Below are 16892 nucleotides of genomic sequence, written 5' to 3' on the forward strand. Positions count from 1 at the left end.
GCATTTTGAAATGGTAATACTTTGATGTTAAGTTGTGTTTATTTTGAACAGGTGATTTAAGTTCAATGAACAAATGATCTTAGCTTTATGTGTATTGTATCCAAGCAATTGGAAAAAGTGTTAGAGTTTTGAAAAATTAGCATTTTGATCATTGGTTGTGAGTTTTGTGTCTAGAGTTTTAAAGATGACATCAAGGTTCTGAAATTAGTGCCAAAGTGATTGTAAAAAACTGTAATATCAATGTGCTGTACGTAGTTGTGAAATACTTTAAGATCTTCATATGCATACTGTGTGTTTACTGTGTGTTTGCTCTGGCCTCTGCTCTACAACCCACAGTTTTTATGTATTTGTGCCTGCGTGCTTGCTTGTGTGTACTCGCTCCTGTGTGTGCACTCCCCCTCCGGTGTGTGTGTGTGTGTGTGTGTGTGTGTGTGTGTGTGTGTGTGTGTGTGTGTGTGTGTGTGTGTGTGTGTGTGTGTGTGTGTGTGTGTGTGTGTGTGTATGCAGCCTCACACTGTGTGTTCTGGCCCAAGCCCCTCAGTGAGTGACAGTTTGCCCTGTGTGACAGTGTGTTCTGAATGGCGCCTGACTATGTCCCGAGCCAGAGATCACAGTACACTGCTCTCTGCACACACTGTGGCAGCATGGTCACCCTCAGCAGCACTGAGGTACTGAACACTGTGGTGCCGGAGACAGGTAAGTAGAGAAGCTTGGCACCACTGAACCAGCATGGGTCTAGTTTTAGAATAGATGCAGGAGAGAAGTTAGCATTTTTTTTGTCTCGTGTTCAGCCCTACTTATAGGGTACGGCAGTCGGGTAAATGTCTGTGGCTCGGGATGTTAGTATTGTAACCGGTTGGATTTGGGCTGCAAGCAAATAATGTTTGAAGAGACTGGACGACTTGTCATGTTCTCGGATGATCCAAAGGTCAGGATCCTAATTTCTAGAAATAGATTGGTTTGTGTGTCGTGTATTATCATATTCACACAGATGCTGTGTGCACTGCCAGTAGCCCCAGGCTCATATCCTGCCTCAGCTTGATGTATCAAGAGAAACAGAGAACAGAGTTTAAACCAGAGAGAAATTACTAAGGAACTTTTTTGTCGTCTCTGCTCTATTTAACATTGATTGATTTTAGTTTTGGCCTGGATGATGTTTGGATATGAATTTATCTTTGGGTGAATGCTTTGCTTACTGGTGATGCAAGAGAAGTCACTCAATTGCTCAATCTTGTTTAATGACATCACAATCTTGATCAGCAATGATGGATTGAAACATTTTGCAATAGAGGGTTTGAGTGAATTCCTTCCTATTTTCTCTGTGCCTGATATGCTGAAAACATTAAAAAGCAGTATAATAGTGTAGGATGCAGGTCTCTGGTTACCGTATACCTCACATAGCAGCTGCCGGGGTTGATGACTTTGAACGTGGGAGTGGGAGACTGAGACAGACAGTGATGTCACACTGTAGGTTGTAGGCAGACTGTGGGAACTAACTTGGAGATTCGTCACAGTTAGCACCATAGACCGTATATACTGTGGTTGACAGAGTTGCATCGTTGCATTGTTTTGTGATGGCTATTGTATTGTAGTTATTATTAGTCGTCTCTTTTCCTGTAACCTCTACAGATATCGCTAAAGTTTATTTGTCTCAAATGTCATTTTTTGTGTTTTTATATTGCAACGTGTTGGTTGAGATGAAAACAAACAGACTGCTGTTTTACAATAGAGCACCAGCATGCATGAATGGGAACTGATCACAAACTGACTCTCTCATTATCACATTTCATACTTTACAATGACCCCTGTTTATCTTACCAAGGTACTGGTTGAAAATGTTATCCTTGCCTACTTTATAAATGTTTTATTTCTCTTCTTCTATCTCTTTTTTCAGGCCATGGAAATCACAAGGAGGATAGTCCTTTCCTCAGCAGTGCAGATACTGACAGGAAGACTGATTTCTATGACAGGAACCTGGCCTTGTTTGAGGTCTGTCTTTAAAGTAACAGTCCAGTGTTTCCAGATTTCTAGGAAATATGATCTATAATGAATTACAATTTGAGTGAAAAGTTTTCCTTCCAAAAAAAATATGTTAACTGCTTTTTTTTGTGTGTGTGTTGGAATGTTGGTGGGTGTTTGTTCTCCAAATTATGATTTGGCTACAGATAGGAGTATAGGATGAGTCAACAACATTATTTGGGTGTGAGTTAACAGAATATGGACTTTTAAAAGTGAGATGTTCACTGGACAGTTACTTTGTAAGTGGCTCACAGTGACTCTGATACTAATACATGACGTGATTATACACAACATCAATATTTGCTAATCTCAACTGCCAAGATTGATCGATCACTAGATAGACCACCACTCCTACTTCAACCTATACAAATTCAGTTCCTTACACTGCACTATAATACCATTTTACTGTAGGCTATTACACCCCACAGACACATCAGGTACCCATCCAGCTCTAACTGTTCCCTGTTCTGCTGTCCCTGTCCTGCAGGAGGAATTGGACATCCGTCCCAAGGTGTCGTCCCTCCTCAGCCGGCTGGTCAACTACACCAACATTACCCAGGGGGCCAGGGAGCACGAGGAGGCCGAGAACACAGAGACGTCACGCAGGAAGGCCCCAAAGGTCAGAAGTCACAAACACCACCTCTCTTTCTCTTCTTTTGAGATTTAAACAGGCTTTAGTCTCTCTCTCTCTCTACCCCTCTGTCTCTGCACATGTTTGGATCTGAGCTTGCATGCGTGTGCTTTGGGTTGTGTTGGAGCCTGTTTGTTTCTGCCCTGTGGGCCCCCTGGTGAGAGTTGATCAATATCTTACCTGATCAATAATTCTGATCAATTAGCTATTTCCTGTGGGTCTATCTGTGCTACATACCATTTTCAGAAACACACATCAAAACATAGACACTGAAACACACATAAAAACATAGACATTGAAACACACTACTCACACAAATATGGAAAACTACAGTAGTACAGTCATAGTTATCTTGACAACCAAATCACTCACATCTGTTTCCTGTCTTCTTTATGTCACTATTTATGTTTGGTTCTTTTTTTAAATGTTGTTTTCCTCTCTCTCTCTCTCTCTCACTCACTCTCTCTCTCTCTCTCTCTCTCTCTCACTCCCTCTCACTCTCACTCTCTCACTCTCTCTGCAGTCCCCCAACATGGGTACCCTGATGGGAGTCTACCTGCCCTGTCTACAGAACATCTTTGGTGTCATCCTGTTTCTTCGTCTAACGTGGATTGTGGGCACAGCCGGCATCGTCCAGTCATTCCTCATCGTCCTCATGTGCTGCTCATGTGTTAGTACACACACACACACAGTGCTGTGAAAAAGTTTTTCTTTTTTTTTGTGTAATTTTTGTGTAATATTAAAAATGTTTGATGATCTGAAACATTTATGTGTGACAAATGTGCAAAAAAATAAGAACTCAGGAAGGGGGCGAATACTTTTTCACAGCACTGTACACACATAGGCACACTCACATGCATGCACGCACACACACACACACACACACACACACACACACATACTGTCTGGCAATGTTAGAAGACCATTGACACACTGTTCTTGTCCACTTGCCAAACCCCCTGTTAAAACTGGGTCACCAGCCAGCCAGTTAACATTACCAGGCTGAATAGAACCCACAGCAGTTTCCACATCCTGCTGTTTACTCCAAAGGACATGTAATATATTTGTGGTTTATGTCTCAACCTTTCCAATATGATTGATGAATTATGTTCAGTTGTCCAATGACAAGTTGCTAAGTGTGTTTATTATGTGGATAAAGAGCAGAGTGTATTGGTTGATGGGCACAACATAAAACATCCAGAACTCTCTCATAAAGACTGACTGGCCTTATTTGATGGTGTTCATATTCTCTCCTATTTGACAGACAATGCTCACTGCCATATCCATGAGTGCCATAGCTACAAATGGTGTTGTCCCAGGTGAGGGTACAGTACAAGCTTTGAAGACTGAGAATCCAAACTTACATTTTACACTTAAAACACTTTAGTTGTAACAGTTACATAAACATGACATTAAGAAGATAATATCATTTTTTTATGACATGACTAACAAATGATCACACCGTCAGTCTATTCTGACCAGTTTCATCCATGTTAACTCTGTGCTGTTCTCTGTTGTAGCCGGAGGGGCGTATTTCATGATCTCTCGTTCCCTGGGTGCTGAGTTTGGGGGGGCTGTAGGAATCTGTTTCTACCTGGGAACAACCTTCGCTGCTGCCATGTACATACTGGGAGCTATAGAGATCTTCCTGGTGAGTTATCATCTGCTCCCAAATGGCACCCTATTCCCTATTTAGTGCACTACTTTTGATCAGGACCTAAAGTAGTGCAATATGTAGAGAATATGGTGCAATTTGTGATGCAACCAATATACCACAGTAAAATAGGTCAATGTACTCAATCATTTTGAGATGGAGTAACTTACATGTAAAAATGGGATCCAAGGGGCGGAGCTAGCATGTTGGAGTGAACGGCTGTGTGTGAGAGGCTCCTGCAACTTTTTTTGCGAAATAATCTAATTTAACCTACTTTATGGCACTTTTTACAACAAACATTTCTTTCTAATACAAGATTGTAACTTTTTATATGAAAATGCCGAGTAATAAGCGACCAAAGGACAATAAATTCACAGCGGAGGCCTACTCCCCACTAAACAACGAGACAGACATGGCGGAAGGCACGGGCAACAACGTGACACTTACAGAACTTACCCGGGCTTTGGGGGAGCTACGTGTTGCTATAGCTGAGGATCTTAAGGCTACTATTGCTGAACTGGACACCAAAATTGAGAGCATCATTCGAACGGTCGCTTCGCATGGCCAGAGTATGTGTATGTGTGTATGTGAATATGTGCATATGGATGTATTTGTGTGTATATACACATATATATATATTTTTTAAATATATATTTTTATATATGCATTTATTTTGTGTGGGTGTGTATGTATGTGTATATGTACAGTGGGGAGAACAAGTATTTGATACACTGCCGATTTTGCAGGTTTTCCTACTTACAGTACAAAGCATGTAGAGGTCTGTAATTTTTATCATAGGTACACTTCAACTGTGAGAGGCGGAATCTAAAACAAAAATACAGAAAATCACATTGTATGATTTTTAAGTAATTCATTTGTATTTTATTGCATGACATAAGTATTTGATTCCGGCTGTGTTCAGAGCGATGCCTGTTTGGGAGGCCTTCCAGGTTTGATCATTGACACTTTCGGATGGATATACTTATATTCCCCCATTTTTGTTTTGTTTCATTATTTATTTTTCAATCCTTCTTATTACCATACCAGTTATTTATTGCTGCAGGGGACTGGGGGTGATGGTTAGTAGGAAAGTAGGAAAACCTGCAAAATCGGCAGTGTATCAAATACTTGTTCTCCCCACTGTATGTGTGTGTGTAAATGTGTATATATGTGTGTGTGTGTGTGTGTGTGTATATGTGTATATATGTGTGTGTGTATGTATATGTATGTATATATATATATATATATATATATATATATATATATATATATATATATATATATATATATATATATATATATATATATATAAATATTTTATTTTTTATTTTTTTAATCTTAAAAAGGAAAAAAAATATATATATATTTTTATTTTTCTTGTGTGTCTTCAATAAAAAAATATTTGAAACAAAATGGGATCCAATAACATTAGCTGAACATACATTTGATCCACATAATGTTGCTGTTGTAGACTGTAGTATATGACTGATATTCGTATATTCGGAGTACTCAAAATACATTTAAAGTGAAAGGCTTCTGTTCTGCTCTTACTGTATAGTGAGTTGTAGAAGCCATTATAAGTGCATTATGAATGCACATATAAGGTATTAAATGTGTGTGCCTCACAGAAAGTGTACCTTAATTAATTATGTTGTCATTGTCCTCTCCCAGAAATATCTGGTTCCTCAGGCGGCCATCTTCCACGCCAGCGACCACCACGGGGGCGACAGTGCCATCCTCAACAACATGAGGGTGTACGGCACCATCTGTCTCAGCCTCATGGCCGTGGTGGTCTTTGTGGGGGTGAAATACGTCAACAAGCTGGCCTCTCTCTTCCTGGCCTGTGTCATCATCTCTATCGTCTCCATCTACGCCGGGGCCATTAAGTCCGTTTTCCAACCACCCAACTTCTCGTAAGGCACTGGGGATTTTTTTACTTCTTTGTCTGAACAGGCAATGGGGATAATGGTATAATTGATGTGGATTTAATTTGGTGTTAATGATCAGTTTGCCCCTGACATATCGCCAAACCACTTTCTGTTCCGCTGGCTGGAATGGTCAAGGGAGATATAATTGTATTTCCATTGTTGAACTTTGTCCTAAAGATCTAGCTACTGTACGCATACTGTAATTTTTTTCAGTGTAGTTATAATATACCTAATATCTGATCTAAAGTAGAGTGAAAACACGGATATTATCATCACATTATCATGACATGTTATCATCGCTCTGTTTATAATCAGAACCAATAATATTCCTCTTTCTCCAGGATCTGTATGTTGGGTAACAGGACACTGGTGAGAGATCAGTTTGACGTGTGTAGTAAGACGGTTCTAGAGGGCAATGTGACTGTACCTAGTCAGCTGTGGAGGAACTTCTGTAGCTCTGGCAACATGAGTAGTCCTCAATGTGACGACTACTTCAACCAGAACAACGTTACAGAGATACAGGGAATACCAGGACTGGCCAGCGGCATCATCAGAGGTAAAGACCAAAGTCAGAGGATGGACCATATTTGTAATGAAATGGCTATTACCACACTCCTGGGTCTAGGATACAGATCTAAGATCAGCTTCCCCCTCCCACTGTCCTTACCTTAACCATTAGTGGGGGGAAATGTATAACTGACCCAAGATTAGCATCTGGGGGCAGCGTCACCCAATTACATAGCCAATGTGGGCCAACCAGCTAGGGGGCAGCCGAGCCACATCCACTTTTATTTGTTTTTATTTGCTTTACCTTTATTTAACCAGGTAGGCTAGTTTAGAACCAGTTCTCATTTACAACTGCGACCTGGCCAAGTTAAAGCAAAGCAGTGCGACACAAACAACAACGCAGTTACACATGGAATAAACAAACATTCAGTCAATAATACAATAGAAAAGTCTATATATACAGTGTGTGCAAATGAGGTAGGATAAGGGAGGTAAGGCAATAAATAGGCCATAGTGGTGAAATAATTATACTATAGCAATTAAACACTGGAGTGATAGATGTGCAGAAGATAAGTGTGCAAGTAGAGATACTGGGTTGCAAAGGAACAAAAATAAATAACAGTATTGGGATGAGGCAGTTGGATGGGCTATTTATAGAAGGGCTATGTACAGGTGCAGTGATCTGTGAACTGCTCTGACAGCTGGTGCTTAAAGTTAGTGAGGGAGTTATGAGTCTCCAGCTTCAGTGATTTTTGCACTTCGTTCCAGTCATTGGCAGCAGACAACTGGAAGGAAAGGCGGCCAAATTAGGAATTGGCTTTGGGGGTGACCAGTGAGATATACCTGCTGGAGCGCGTGCTATGTGTGGGTGCTGCTATGGTGACCAGTGAGTTGAGATAAGGCGGGGCTTTACCTAGCAAAGACTTATAGATGACCTGGAGCCAGTGGGTTTGGCAATGAATATGAAGCGAGGGCCAGCCAACGAGAGCATACAGGTCGCAGTGGTGGGTAGTATATGGGGCTTTGGTGACAAAACTGAAGGCACTGTGATAGACTGCATCCAATTTGCTGAGTAGAGTGTTGGAGGCTATTTTGTAAATGACATCGCCGAAGTCGAGGATCGGTAGGATGGTCATTTTTTCGAGGGTATGTTTGGCAGCATGAGTGAAGGATGCTTTGTTGCGAAATAGGAAGCCGATTCTAGATTTTATTTTGGATTGGAGATGCTTAATGTGAGTCTGGAAGGAGAGTTTACAGTCTAACCAGACACCTAGGTATTTGTAGTTGTCCACATATTCTAAGTCAGAACCGACCAGAGTAGTGATGCTGGACGGGCAGGCAGGTGTGGGCAGCGATCGGTTGAAGAGCATGCATTTAGTTTTACTTGCATTTAAGAGTAGTTGGAGGGCACGGAAAGAGAGTTGTATGGCATTGAAGCTCATCTGGAGGTTAGTTAACACAGTGTCCGAAGAAGGGCCTGAAGTATCCGAACCCTGTGGCACCTCCATAGACACTGCCAGAGGTCCGGACAACAGGCCCTCCGATTTGACACATTGAACTCTATCTGAGAAGTAGTTGGTGAACCAGGCGAGGCAGTCATTTGAGAAACCAAGGCTGTTGAGTCTGCGATAAGAATGTGGTGATTGACAGAGTCGAAGCCTTGGCCAGGTCGATGAATACAGCTGCACAGTATTGTCTCTTATCATGATATTGTTTAGGACCTTGAGCATGGCTGTGGTGCACCCATGACCAGCTCGGAAACCAGATTGCATAGCAGAGAAGGTACGGTGGGATTCGAAATGGTCGGTGAACTGTTTGTTAACTTGGCTTTCGAATACCTTAGAAACGCAGGGTAGGATAGATATAGGTCTGTAGCAATTTGGGTCTAGAGTGTCTCCCCCTTTGAAGAGGGGGATGACCGTGGCAGCTTTGCAATCTTTGGGGATCTCAGACGATACGAAAGAGAGGTTGAACAGGCTAGTAATAGGGGTTGCAACAATTTCGGCGGATCATTTTAGAGAGGGTCCAGATTGTCTAGCCCGGCTGACTTGTAGGGGCTCAGATTTTGCAGCTCTTTCAGAGCATCAGCTATCTCAATTTGGGTGAAAGAGAAATGGGGGAGGCTTAGGCACGTTGCTGTGGGGGGTGCAGGGCTGTTGACCGGGGTAGGGGTAGCCAGGTGGAAAGCAAGGCCAGCCGTAGAAAAATGCTTATTGAAGTTCTCAATTATCATGAATTTATCGGTGGTGACAGTGTTTCCTAGCCTCAGTGCAGTGGGCAGTTTGGAGGAGGTGCTCTTATTCTCCATGGACTTTACGTGTCCCAGAACTTTTTGCAGTTAGTGCTACAGGATGCAAATTTCTGTTTGAAAAAGCTAGCCTTTGATTTCCTAACTGCCTGTCTATATTGGTTCCTAACTTCCCTGAAAAGTTGCATATCGCAGGGGCTATTCGATACTAATGCAGTACGCCACGGGATGTTTTTGTGCTGGTCAAGGGCAGTCAGGTCTGGAGTGAACCAAGGGCTATATCTGTTCCTGGTTCTACATTTAATGAGGCATGCTTATTTAAGATGGTGAGGAAAGCACTTTTAAAGAATATCCAGGCATCCTCTACTGTCGTAATGAGGTCAATATCCTTCCAGGATACCCGGGCCAGGTCGATTAGAAAGACCTGCACGCTGAAGTGTTTTAGGGAGCCTTTGACAGTGATGAGGGGTGGTCGTTTGGCCGCAGTCCCATTATGGACGCAGGCAATGAGGCAGTGATCACTGAGATCCTGGTTGAAGACAGCAGAGGTGTATTTGGAGGGCAGGTTGGTTAGGATTATATTTATGAGGGTTCCCCTGTGTACGGATTTGGGGTTGTACCTGGTAGGTTCATTGATAATTTGTGTGAGATTGAGGGTATCAAGCTTAGATTGTAGGATGGCCGGGGTGTTAAGCATGTCCCAGTTTAGGTCACCTAAAAGCACGAGCTCTGAAGATAGATGGGTGCAATCAATTCACATATAGTGTCCAGGGCACAGCTGGGGGCAGAAGGTGGTCTATAGCAAGCGGCAACAGTGAGAGACTTGTTTCTGGAAAGGTGGATTTTAAAAGTAGAAGCTCAAATTGTTTGGGCACAGACCTAGATAGTAAGACAGAACTCTGCAGGCTATCTCTGCAGTAGATTGCAACTCCGCCCCCTTGGCAGTTCTATCTTGTCGGAAAATGTTATAGTTAGGGATGGAAATGTCAGGGTTTTTGGTGGTCTTCCTAAGCCAGGATCCAGACACGGCTAGGACATCCAGGTTGCCAGAGTGTGCTAAAGCAGTGAATAAAACAAACTTAGAGAGGAGGCTTCTAATTTTAACATGCATGAAACTAGGGCTTTTACGGTTACAAAAGTCAACAAATGAGAGCGCCTGGGGAATGGGAGTGGAGCTAGGCACTGCAGGGCCTGGGTTAACCTCTACACCAGAGGAACAGAGGAGGAGTAGGATAAGGATAAGTATAAGAACTGGTCATCTGGTACGTTCGGAACAGAGAGTAAAAGGAGAAGGTTTCTGGGCACGTGTAATAGATTGTACAGACAAAGGTATGGTAGGATGTGAATACAGTGGATGTAAACCTATGCATTGAGTGACGATGAGAGAGATATTGTCTCTAGAAACATAATTTAAACCAGGTGAGGTCAACGCATGTGTGGGAGGTGTAACTAAAGGGTTAGCTAAGGCGTATTGAGCAGGGCTTGAGGCTCTACAATGAAATAAGGCTATAATTACTAACCAAAACAGCAATGGACAAGGCATATTGACATTAAGGAGATGCATGCGTAGCCGAGTGATCATTGGGTCCAGTGAGTAGCTGGGCGGGCTGGAGACATGGCGATTCAGACAGCTAGCGGGCTGGGCCTAGCAGGCTAGCAGAAGGGCCTTAGAGGGACGTTGTGATGGAAGAAGTCAGTTGTAGCCCTTTCATACGGTTATGTCGGTAGATCAGTCGTGATGGATCAGCAGGGCTCCGTGTAGAAAATGGTCCAGGCCAATTGGCAAAATAGGTATTGTAGCCCAAGGAGTGGCTGATGAACCTCTTCAGCTAGCCGGGCTAATTGGTGCTTGCTTCGGGACAGAGACGTTAGCCAGGAGAAGCCAATCAGATAGCCGCAAGATAGCTGCGATGATCCAGGTGAAGAGGTTCAGAGCTTGCGATAGGAATCCAGAGATATGGAGAATAAGAAGTCCGATACGCTCTGGTTTGAATCGCATTGTGCATCACTGGCAGAAGTTGTTCAGGCTAAAGGTTAGCTGATGACCGCTAGCAGTGGTTAGCTGATGACTAGCTAGTAGCTAGTTAGCTTCTGTTGGGGGTTCCGGTTCTGAAGTAAAGAAAATAGCAGATCCATACCACATTGGATGAGGCGGGTTGCAGTTGAAGTTGGGGTTAAGAAAAATATTTTAAAAATATATGCGAAGAAAAAATATATAAAAAGATATATACAGGACGAAGACAAAAGACGCCTGACTGCTACGCCATTTTACAATAGTGATGACATGTAATTACAGTAAAACATAGACTTTGTGTACAACATGTTTGTAGTGATTTAGCTATCTAAAAAAGTGAGTATATATACTTTGTAAAACATTTTATGTTATTATAACAATAATTTGTGATGTTGTAGAGCTATGGGTGTTGTCGTGCCGTTAGGTGGATGCCATTACGTTGCTTACTTTGTGGATGGGATACTAGCATTTCTATAAACTTGGTTCCTGATGCATGTTTTAGATAACATGTGGGGAGACTACCTGGAGAAGGGTCAGATCTTGGAGAAGGCAGGTCTGCCCTCAGTAGACGTTCACAGGGCTGTGGAGAGCGTCGGCCTGTACGTCTCAGCTGACATCACTACCTCCTTCACCCTCCTGGTGGGAATCTTCTTTCCCTCCGCCACAGGTAAGACCTGGCAACCCAGATCCATAACTGGCAACCCAGACCATGAACTGGCAACACCAGACCAATAATCCCAGCTGGCAACCCAGAGACATTTTTGTTCACTGATTGGTCAACATTCTGAGAGTTGTCAGTAACTGATGCGTGTCCTTCATGTCCTTGTACTGTAGGTATCATGGCAGGCTCCAACAGATCAGGAGATCTGAAAGATGCTCAGAAGTCCATCCCTATTGGAACCATCTTGGCTATAACCACTACTACCCTTGTCTGTATCCTTTCATGGAGTCAATAGTAAAATCAAATCAACATGTATTTGTCACGTGCACAGGATACAGCAGGTGTAAACGGTACAGTGAAATGCCTACTTGCAAGCTCTTCCTCATCCATATCAATAGGCAGTGTTCTCCCCAAGTTGTTCAATGTCTAGATACATCTGTCTTCCATACTGCATGTGTTTATGTGTGTTCCTTAACATCCTGTCTTCCATACTGCATGTGTTTCTGTGTGTTCCTTAACATCCTGTCTTCCATACTGCATGTGTTTCTGTGTGTTCCTTAACATCCTGTCTTCCATACTGCATGTGTTTCTGTGTGTTCCTTAACATCCTGTCTTCCATTCTGCATGTGTTTCTGTGTGTTCCTTAACATCCTGTCTTCAGATTTCAGCTCTGTGGTTCTGTTTGGGGCCTGTATTGAAGGAGCGGTCCTAAGGGACAAGTAAGTGAACTTGTCTGTAGCCACATCTTTGACATCACAATATACATTCAGGTCCAGACAATAGCCTGTCTGCTTCTCAACAACATACAGTACAAGCTTGTAATTATATTTGTTGGTATGGCAAAGCACTTCAGATGCTGTGTTTGTTGGTATTGATAATGGCCCCGCTAACAGGTCCATGTCCTCTCCTGTCCTGTAGGTTTGGGGATGCAGTCAGTAAGAACCTGGTTGTGGGGACTCTGTCCTGGCCTTCCCCCTGGGTCATCGTGATTGGCTCCTTCTTCTCCACTGTAGGGGCTGGACTACAGTCCCTGACCGGCGCCCCTCGTCTCCTACAGGCCATCGCCAAGGACAACATTATCCCCTTCCTCAGGGTAGGCCCAGCCACATGTAGCCTAGCAGTTAAGAGCATTGGGGCAGTAACCAGAAGGTTGCTGGTTCAAATCCCAGAGCTGACTAGGTAAAAAATATACCCATGTGCTCTTGAGCAATGCACTTACCCTAATTGCTCCTGTAAGTTGCTCTGGATAAGAGTGTCTGCTCAAATGTAAAAAATCATACATTGGCTATCAGTGCCCTTCCTTATGGCTTTGTGGGTGGAGCTGTACATACACACTGTGTAATTCCTATACAATGCAAAGCATCTAGTGGCCTGAGAAACACAGCCATAATTTAGGTTTCTCTAGGTTTCTCTAGCTGCCACCACTGTTTGTACACATTGCTTGATACATTGCTCGGCTCTATGCCCATGTATGCTCACAGTGGCCCTACTATTAGATACATGATGATACACAACTAAAAACTACAGTGAACAAGAGAATAGAGTTGCGGTTGTCTTTGCTTACTCATTTGAATGAAGCTGAACATAGAAGTTCATTTGCATTCCCACATGTAAATTATTGTTGGTAGAAGAGGATTAGCTATATAAAAGAAGGGCATTATGTAACCCTGTTCTAGGATCAGGTTAAGCGACTGTGAAAATTCTTGTAAAAAAACTGGCCTAGGACCAGTACTTAGAGGCCCAATGCACCCGTTTTTCAATCAATAACAAATCATTTCTCGGTAACAATTAAGTACCTACCAATAATAGTTTTCCATTAAAGTCAACAAAAATAGATTTTTTTAGCAAAAACATTTTTCTCAAGCAAAAAGTTAGACAGGACTTTCTGGGAGTGGTCCAAGTGGGGAGGGGAAAACTGAAAACTAGCTGTTATTGGCAGAGAGGTTGGAACCCTATTTGTCTTTTAAAGTTTCACTATGCAGAAATCGCTCCGCCAATTTCCTGGTTGCAAAAATTCAAGTAGTTCACCTAATTTCAGTTTATGTGATAAAACAAGCACACATATAGTGTAGAGAATCATTGTACCATCTAAACCGTTGTGAAATATATTTTCAATAACCAAACATATATTGTATTTTCAGCTGTTTGAAGCTGGTGTACAAAACTGAAAGTAAAAGATGCAAAAACAAAATGTAAGAACTGGAAGCATAGAAATAGTGCACATAGAACACATTTACCGCTTGTTAGAATAACTTTAAATGTGAATGACGGATCTATAACTCACATTTCTATGTGAATTTGGTCGGGTCACCCAAAAAGTTGGTGATGTCACCAGACAAGCCGAAACTCCTGCCCATGCAAACCTGCTGATTAGGAGGTCCTGTGTATATTGTATTTTCAACCAGTAACTATCAGGAAATAACACTGATCAAATGTTTTCACATGTGTTAGTTTCATCAGCTGTTGTACAACCTGATGTGAAACGCAGGGAAAAATTGAATTTTGACTGCACTGGGCCTTTAAGGCCACTCAATCCATAAATGATCGGTCCCATTGGCTACAATACAACAATCAGCCTGAAATAAAACAAATAAAAAACAAACCATCACAAAAAAAAGAATGTATTTATAAAGTGTATGTTTTTTTATTTTCTGGTGTAGGTGTTTGGTCATGGCAAGGCCAATGGGGAGCCAACCTGGGCACTGTTACTGACAGGGCTCATCGCTGAGCTGGGCATCCTCATAGCCTCTCTGGACATGGTGGCCCCCATCCTCTCCATGTGAGTCACACACACACACATACACATGCACGAAACAGACTAAACACACACATATGCATGCAGACACATCAAAAATGATTATGTAAAAGCAGGCAAATAGGGCTGATTTCAAATCATATGTTGGGTAAACTTGCTGAACTTGGGGCCTCCCGAGTGGCGCAGAAGTCTAAGGCACTGCATCGCAGTGCTAGCTGTGCCACTAGAAATTCTAGGTCGCAGCCAGCTGTGACCGGGAGACCCATAGGGCGGCGCACAATTGGACCAACATTGTCCGGGTTAGGGGAGGGTTTGTCCTTGTCTCATTGCGCACGAGCGACTCCTGTGGCGGGCCGGACGCAGTGTACGCTGACACAGTCGCCAGTTGTATGGTGTTTCCTCCGACACATTAGTGCGGCTGGCTTCCAGGTCAAGTGGGCATTGTGTCAAGAAGCAGTGCGGCTTGGTTGGGTTGTGTTTCGGAGGACGCACGGCTCTCGACCTTCACCTCTCCCCAGTCTGTATGGGAGTTGCAGCGATGAGACAAGACTGTAACTACCAATTGGGTACCACAAAATTGTGGAGAAAAAGGGGTAAAAAATATAATAAAAAATGAATTTGCTGAAATTACTCCCATCAGCCAAAGTCATGTAGTTTTTACATGGGAGAAAACAGACTCTTGATGACTCTACTTCCCTTCTCAAACACTGCTAATAAACCATAAACCATTTTAAACCATAAACATCTCACAGATGTTTAAAAAACATTATGGTCCTCTGAGGAGTAGTTTGGGCGGCAGGTAGCCTAGCAGGGCCAGTAACTGAAAGGTTGCTGGTTCAAATCCCTGAGCTGACTAGGTAAATAATCTGTTCATGTGCCCTTGAGCAAGACACTTAACCCTAATTGCTCCTGTAAGTCACTCTGGATAAGAGTGTCTGCTAAAATATACTTGAATCAAATCACTTGCATTTTAACAACCACTTCACAAGTGAAACACCTCATTCCAGCCAGGCACTCTGTACACAATCAGCACAAGTGACTTTGTGTGGAAGGTCACCAAGTGCAGTGGTTCACAAACTGTGGGTCCAGTTATTTTATATATAGACAGTGCCTTGCGAAAGTATTCGGCCCCCTTGAACTTTGCGACCTTTTGCCACATTTCAGGCTTCAAACATAAAGATATAAAACTGTATTTTTTTGTGAAGAATCAACAACAAGTGGGACACAATCATGAAGTGGAACGACATTTATTGGATATTTCAAACTTTAACAAATCAAAAACTGAAAAATTGGGGGTGCAAAATTATTCAGCCCCCTTAAGTTAATACTTTGTAGCGCCACCTTTTGCTGCGACTACAGCTGTAAGTCGCTTGGGGTATATCTCTATCAGTTTTGCACATCGAGAGACTGAAATTTTTTCCCATTCCTCCTTGCAAAACAGCTCGAGCTCAGTGAGGTTGGATGGAGAGCATTTGTGAACAGCAGTTTTCAGTTCATTCCACAGATTCTCGATTGGATTCAGGTCTGGACTTTGACTTGGCCATTCTAACACCTGGATATGTTTATTTTTTAACCATTCAATTGTAGATTTTGCTTTATGTTTTGGATCATTGTCTTGTTGGAAGACAAATCTCCGTCCCAGTCGCAGGTCTTTTGCAGACTCCATCAGGTTTTCTTCCAGAATGGTCCTGTATTTGGCTCCATCCATCTTCCCATCAATTTTAACAATCTTCCCTGTCCCTGCTGAAGAAAAGCAGGCCCAAACCATGATGCTGCCACCACCATGTTTGACAGTGGGGATGGTGTGTTCAGCTGTTGCTTTTACGCCAAACATAAGGTTTGGATTGTTGCCAAAAAGTTCAATTTTGGTTTCATCTGCCCAGAGCACCTTCTTCCACATGTTTGGTGTGTCTCCCAGGTGGCTTGTGGCAAACTTTAAACAACACTTTTTATGGAAATCTTTAAGAAATGGCTTTCTTCTTGCCACTCTTCCATAAAGGCCAGATTTGTGCAATATACGTCTGATTGTTGTCCTATGGACAGAGTCTCCCACCTCAGCTGTAGATCTCTGCAGTTCATCCAGAGTGATCATGGGCCTCTTGGCTGCATCTCTGATCAGTCTTCTCCTTGTATGAGCTGCAAGTTTAGAGGGACGGCCAGGTCTTGGTAGATTTGCAGTGGTCTGATACTCCTTCCATTTCAATATTATCGCTTGCACAGTGCTCCTTGGGATGTTTAAAGCTTGGGAAATCTTTTTGTATCCAAATCCGGCTTTAAACTTCTTCACAACAGTATCTCGGACCTGCCTGGTGTGTTCCTTGTTCTTCATGATGCTCTCTGCGCTTTTAACGGACCTCTGAGACTATCACAGTGCAGGTGCATTTATACGGAGACTTGATTACACACAGGTGGATTGTATTTATCATCATTAGTCATTTAGGTCAACATTGGATCATTCAGAGATCCTCACTGAAC

General features: G+C 42.7%; 1 protein-coding gene across 5 annotated transcripts in view; it reads left to right on the forward strand.

Annotated features, from left to right (window-relative positions):
- Window positions 1-16892, forward strand: part of LOC110526617 (solute carrier family 12 member 4) — a 73981-nt gene that overhangs the window by 31748 nt on the left and 25341 nt on the right. For 3 of the 5 annotated variants that reach the window (XM_036980998.1, XM_036980997.1, XM_021607733.2), the window contains exons 2-13: window positions 1895-1989; window positions 2507-2638; window positions 3174-3320; window positions 3915-3969; window positions 4171-4301; window positions 5976-6217; window positions 6574-6788; window positions 11504-11668; window positions 11836-11934; window positions 12324-12381; window positions 12581-12755; window positions 14323-14441. In XM_036980998.1, the coding sequence (XP_036836893.1) occupies window positions 1895-1989; window positions 2507-2638; window positions 3174-3320; window positions 3915-3969; window positions 4171-4301; window positions 5976-6217; window positions 6574-6788; window positions 11504-11668; window positions 11836-11934; window positions 12324-12381; window positions 12581-12755; window positions 14323-14441 (1633 nt within the window). Of the gene's footprint in view, window positions 1-542; window positions 697-728; window positions 929-1894; window positions 1990-2506; window positions 2639-3173; window positions 3321-3914; window positions 3970-4170; window positions 4302-5975; window positions 6218-6573; window positions 6789-11503; window positions 11669-11835; window positions 11935-12323; window positions 12382-12580; window positions 12756-14322; window positions 14442-16892 lie in introns of those variants that run through there. The other 2 variants (XM_021607734.2, XM_021607735.2) reach the window with 2 other exon arrangements.

Source organism: Oncorhynchus mykiss, chromosome 6 (genome assembly GCF_013265735.2).
Source record: "Oncorhynchus mykiss isolate Arlee chromosome 6, USDA_OmykA_1.1, whole genome shotgun sequence".
Taxonomy (NCBI): domain Eukaryota; kingdom Metazoa; phylum Chordata; class Actinopteri; order Salmoniformes; family Salmonidae; genus Oncorhynchus; species Oncorhynchus mykiss.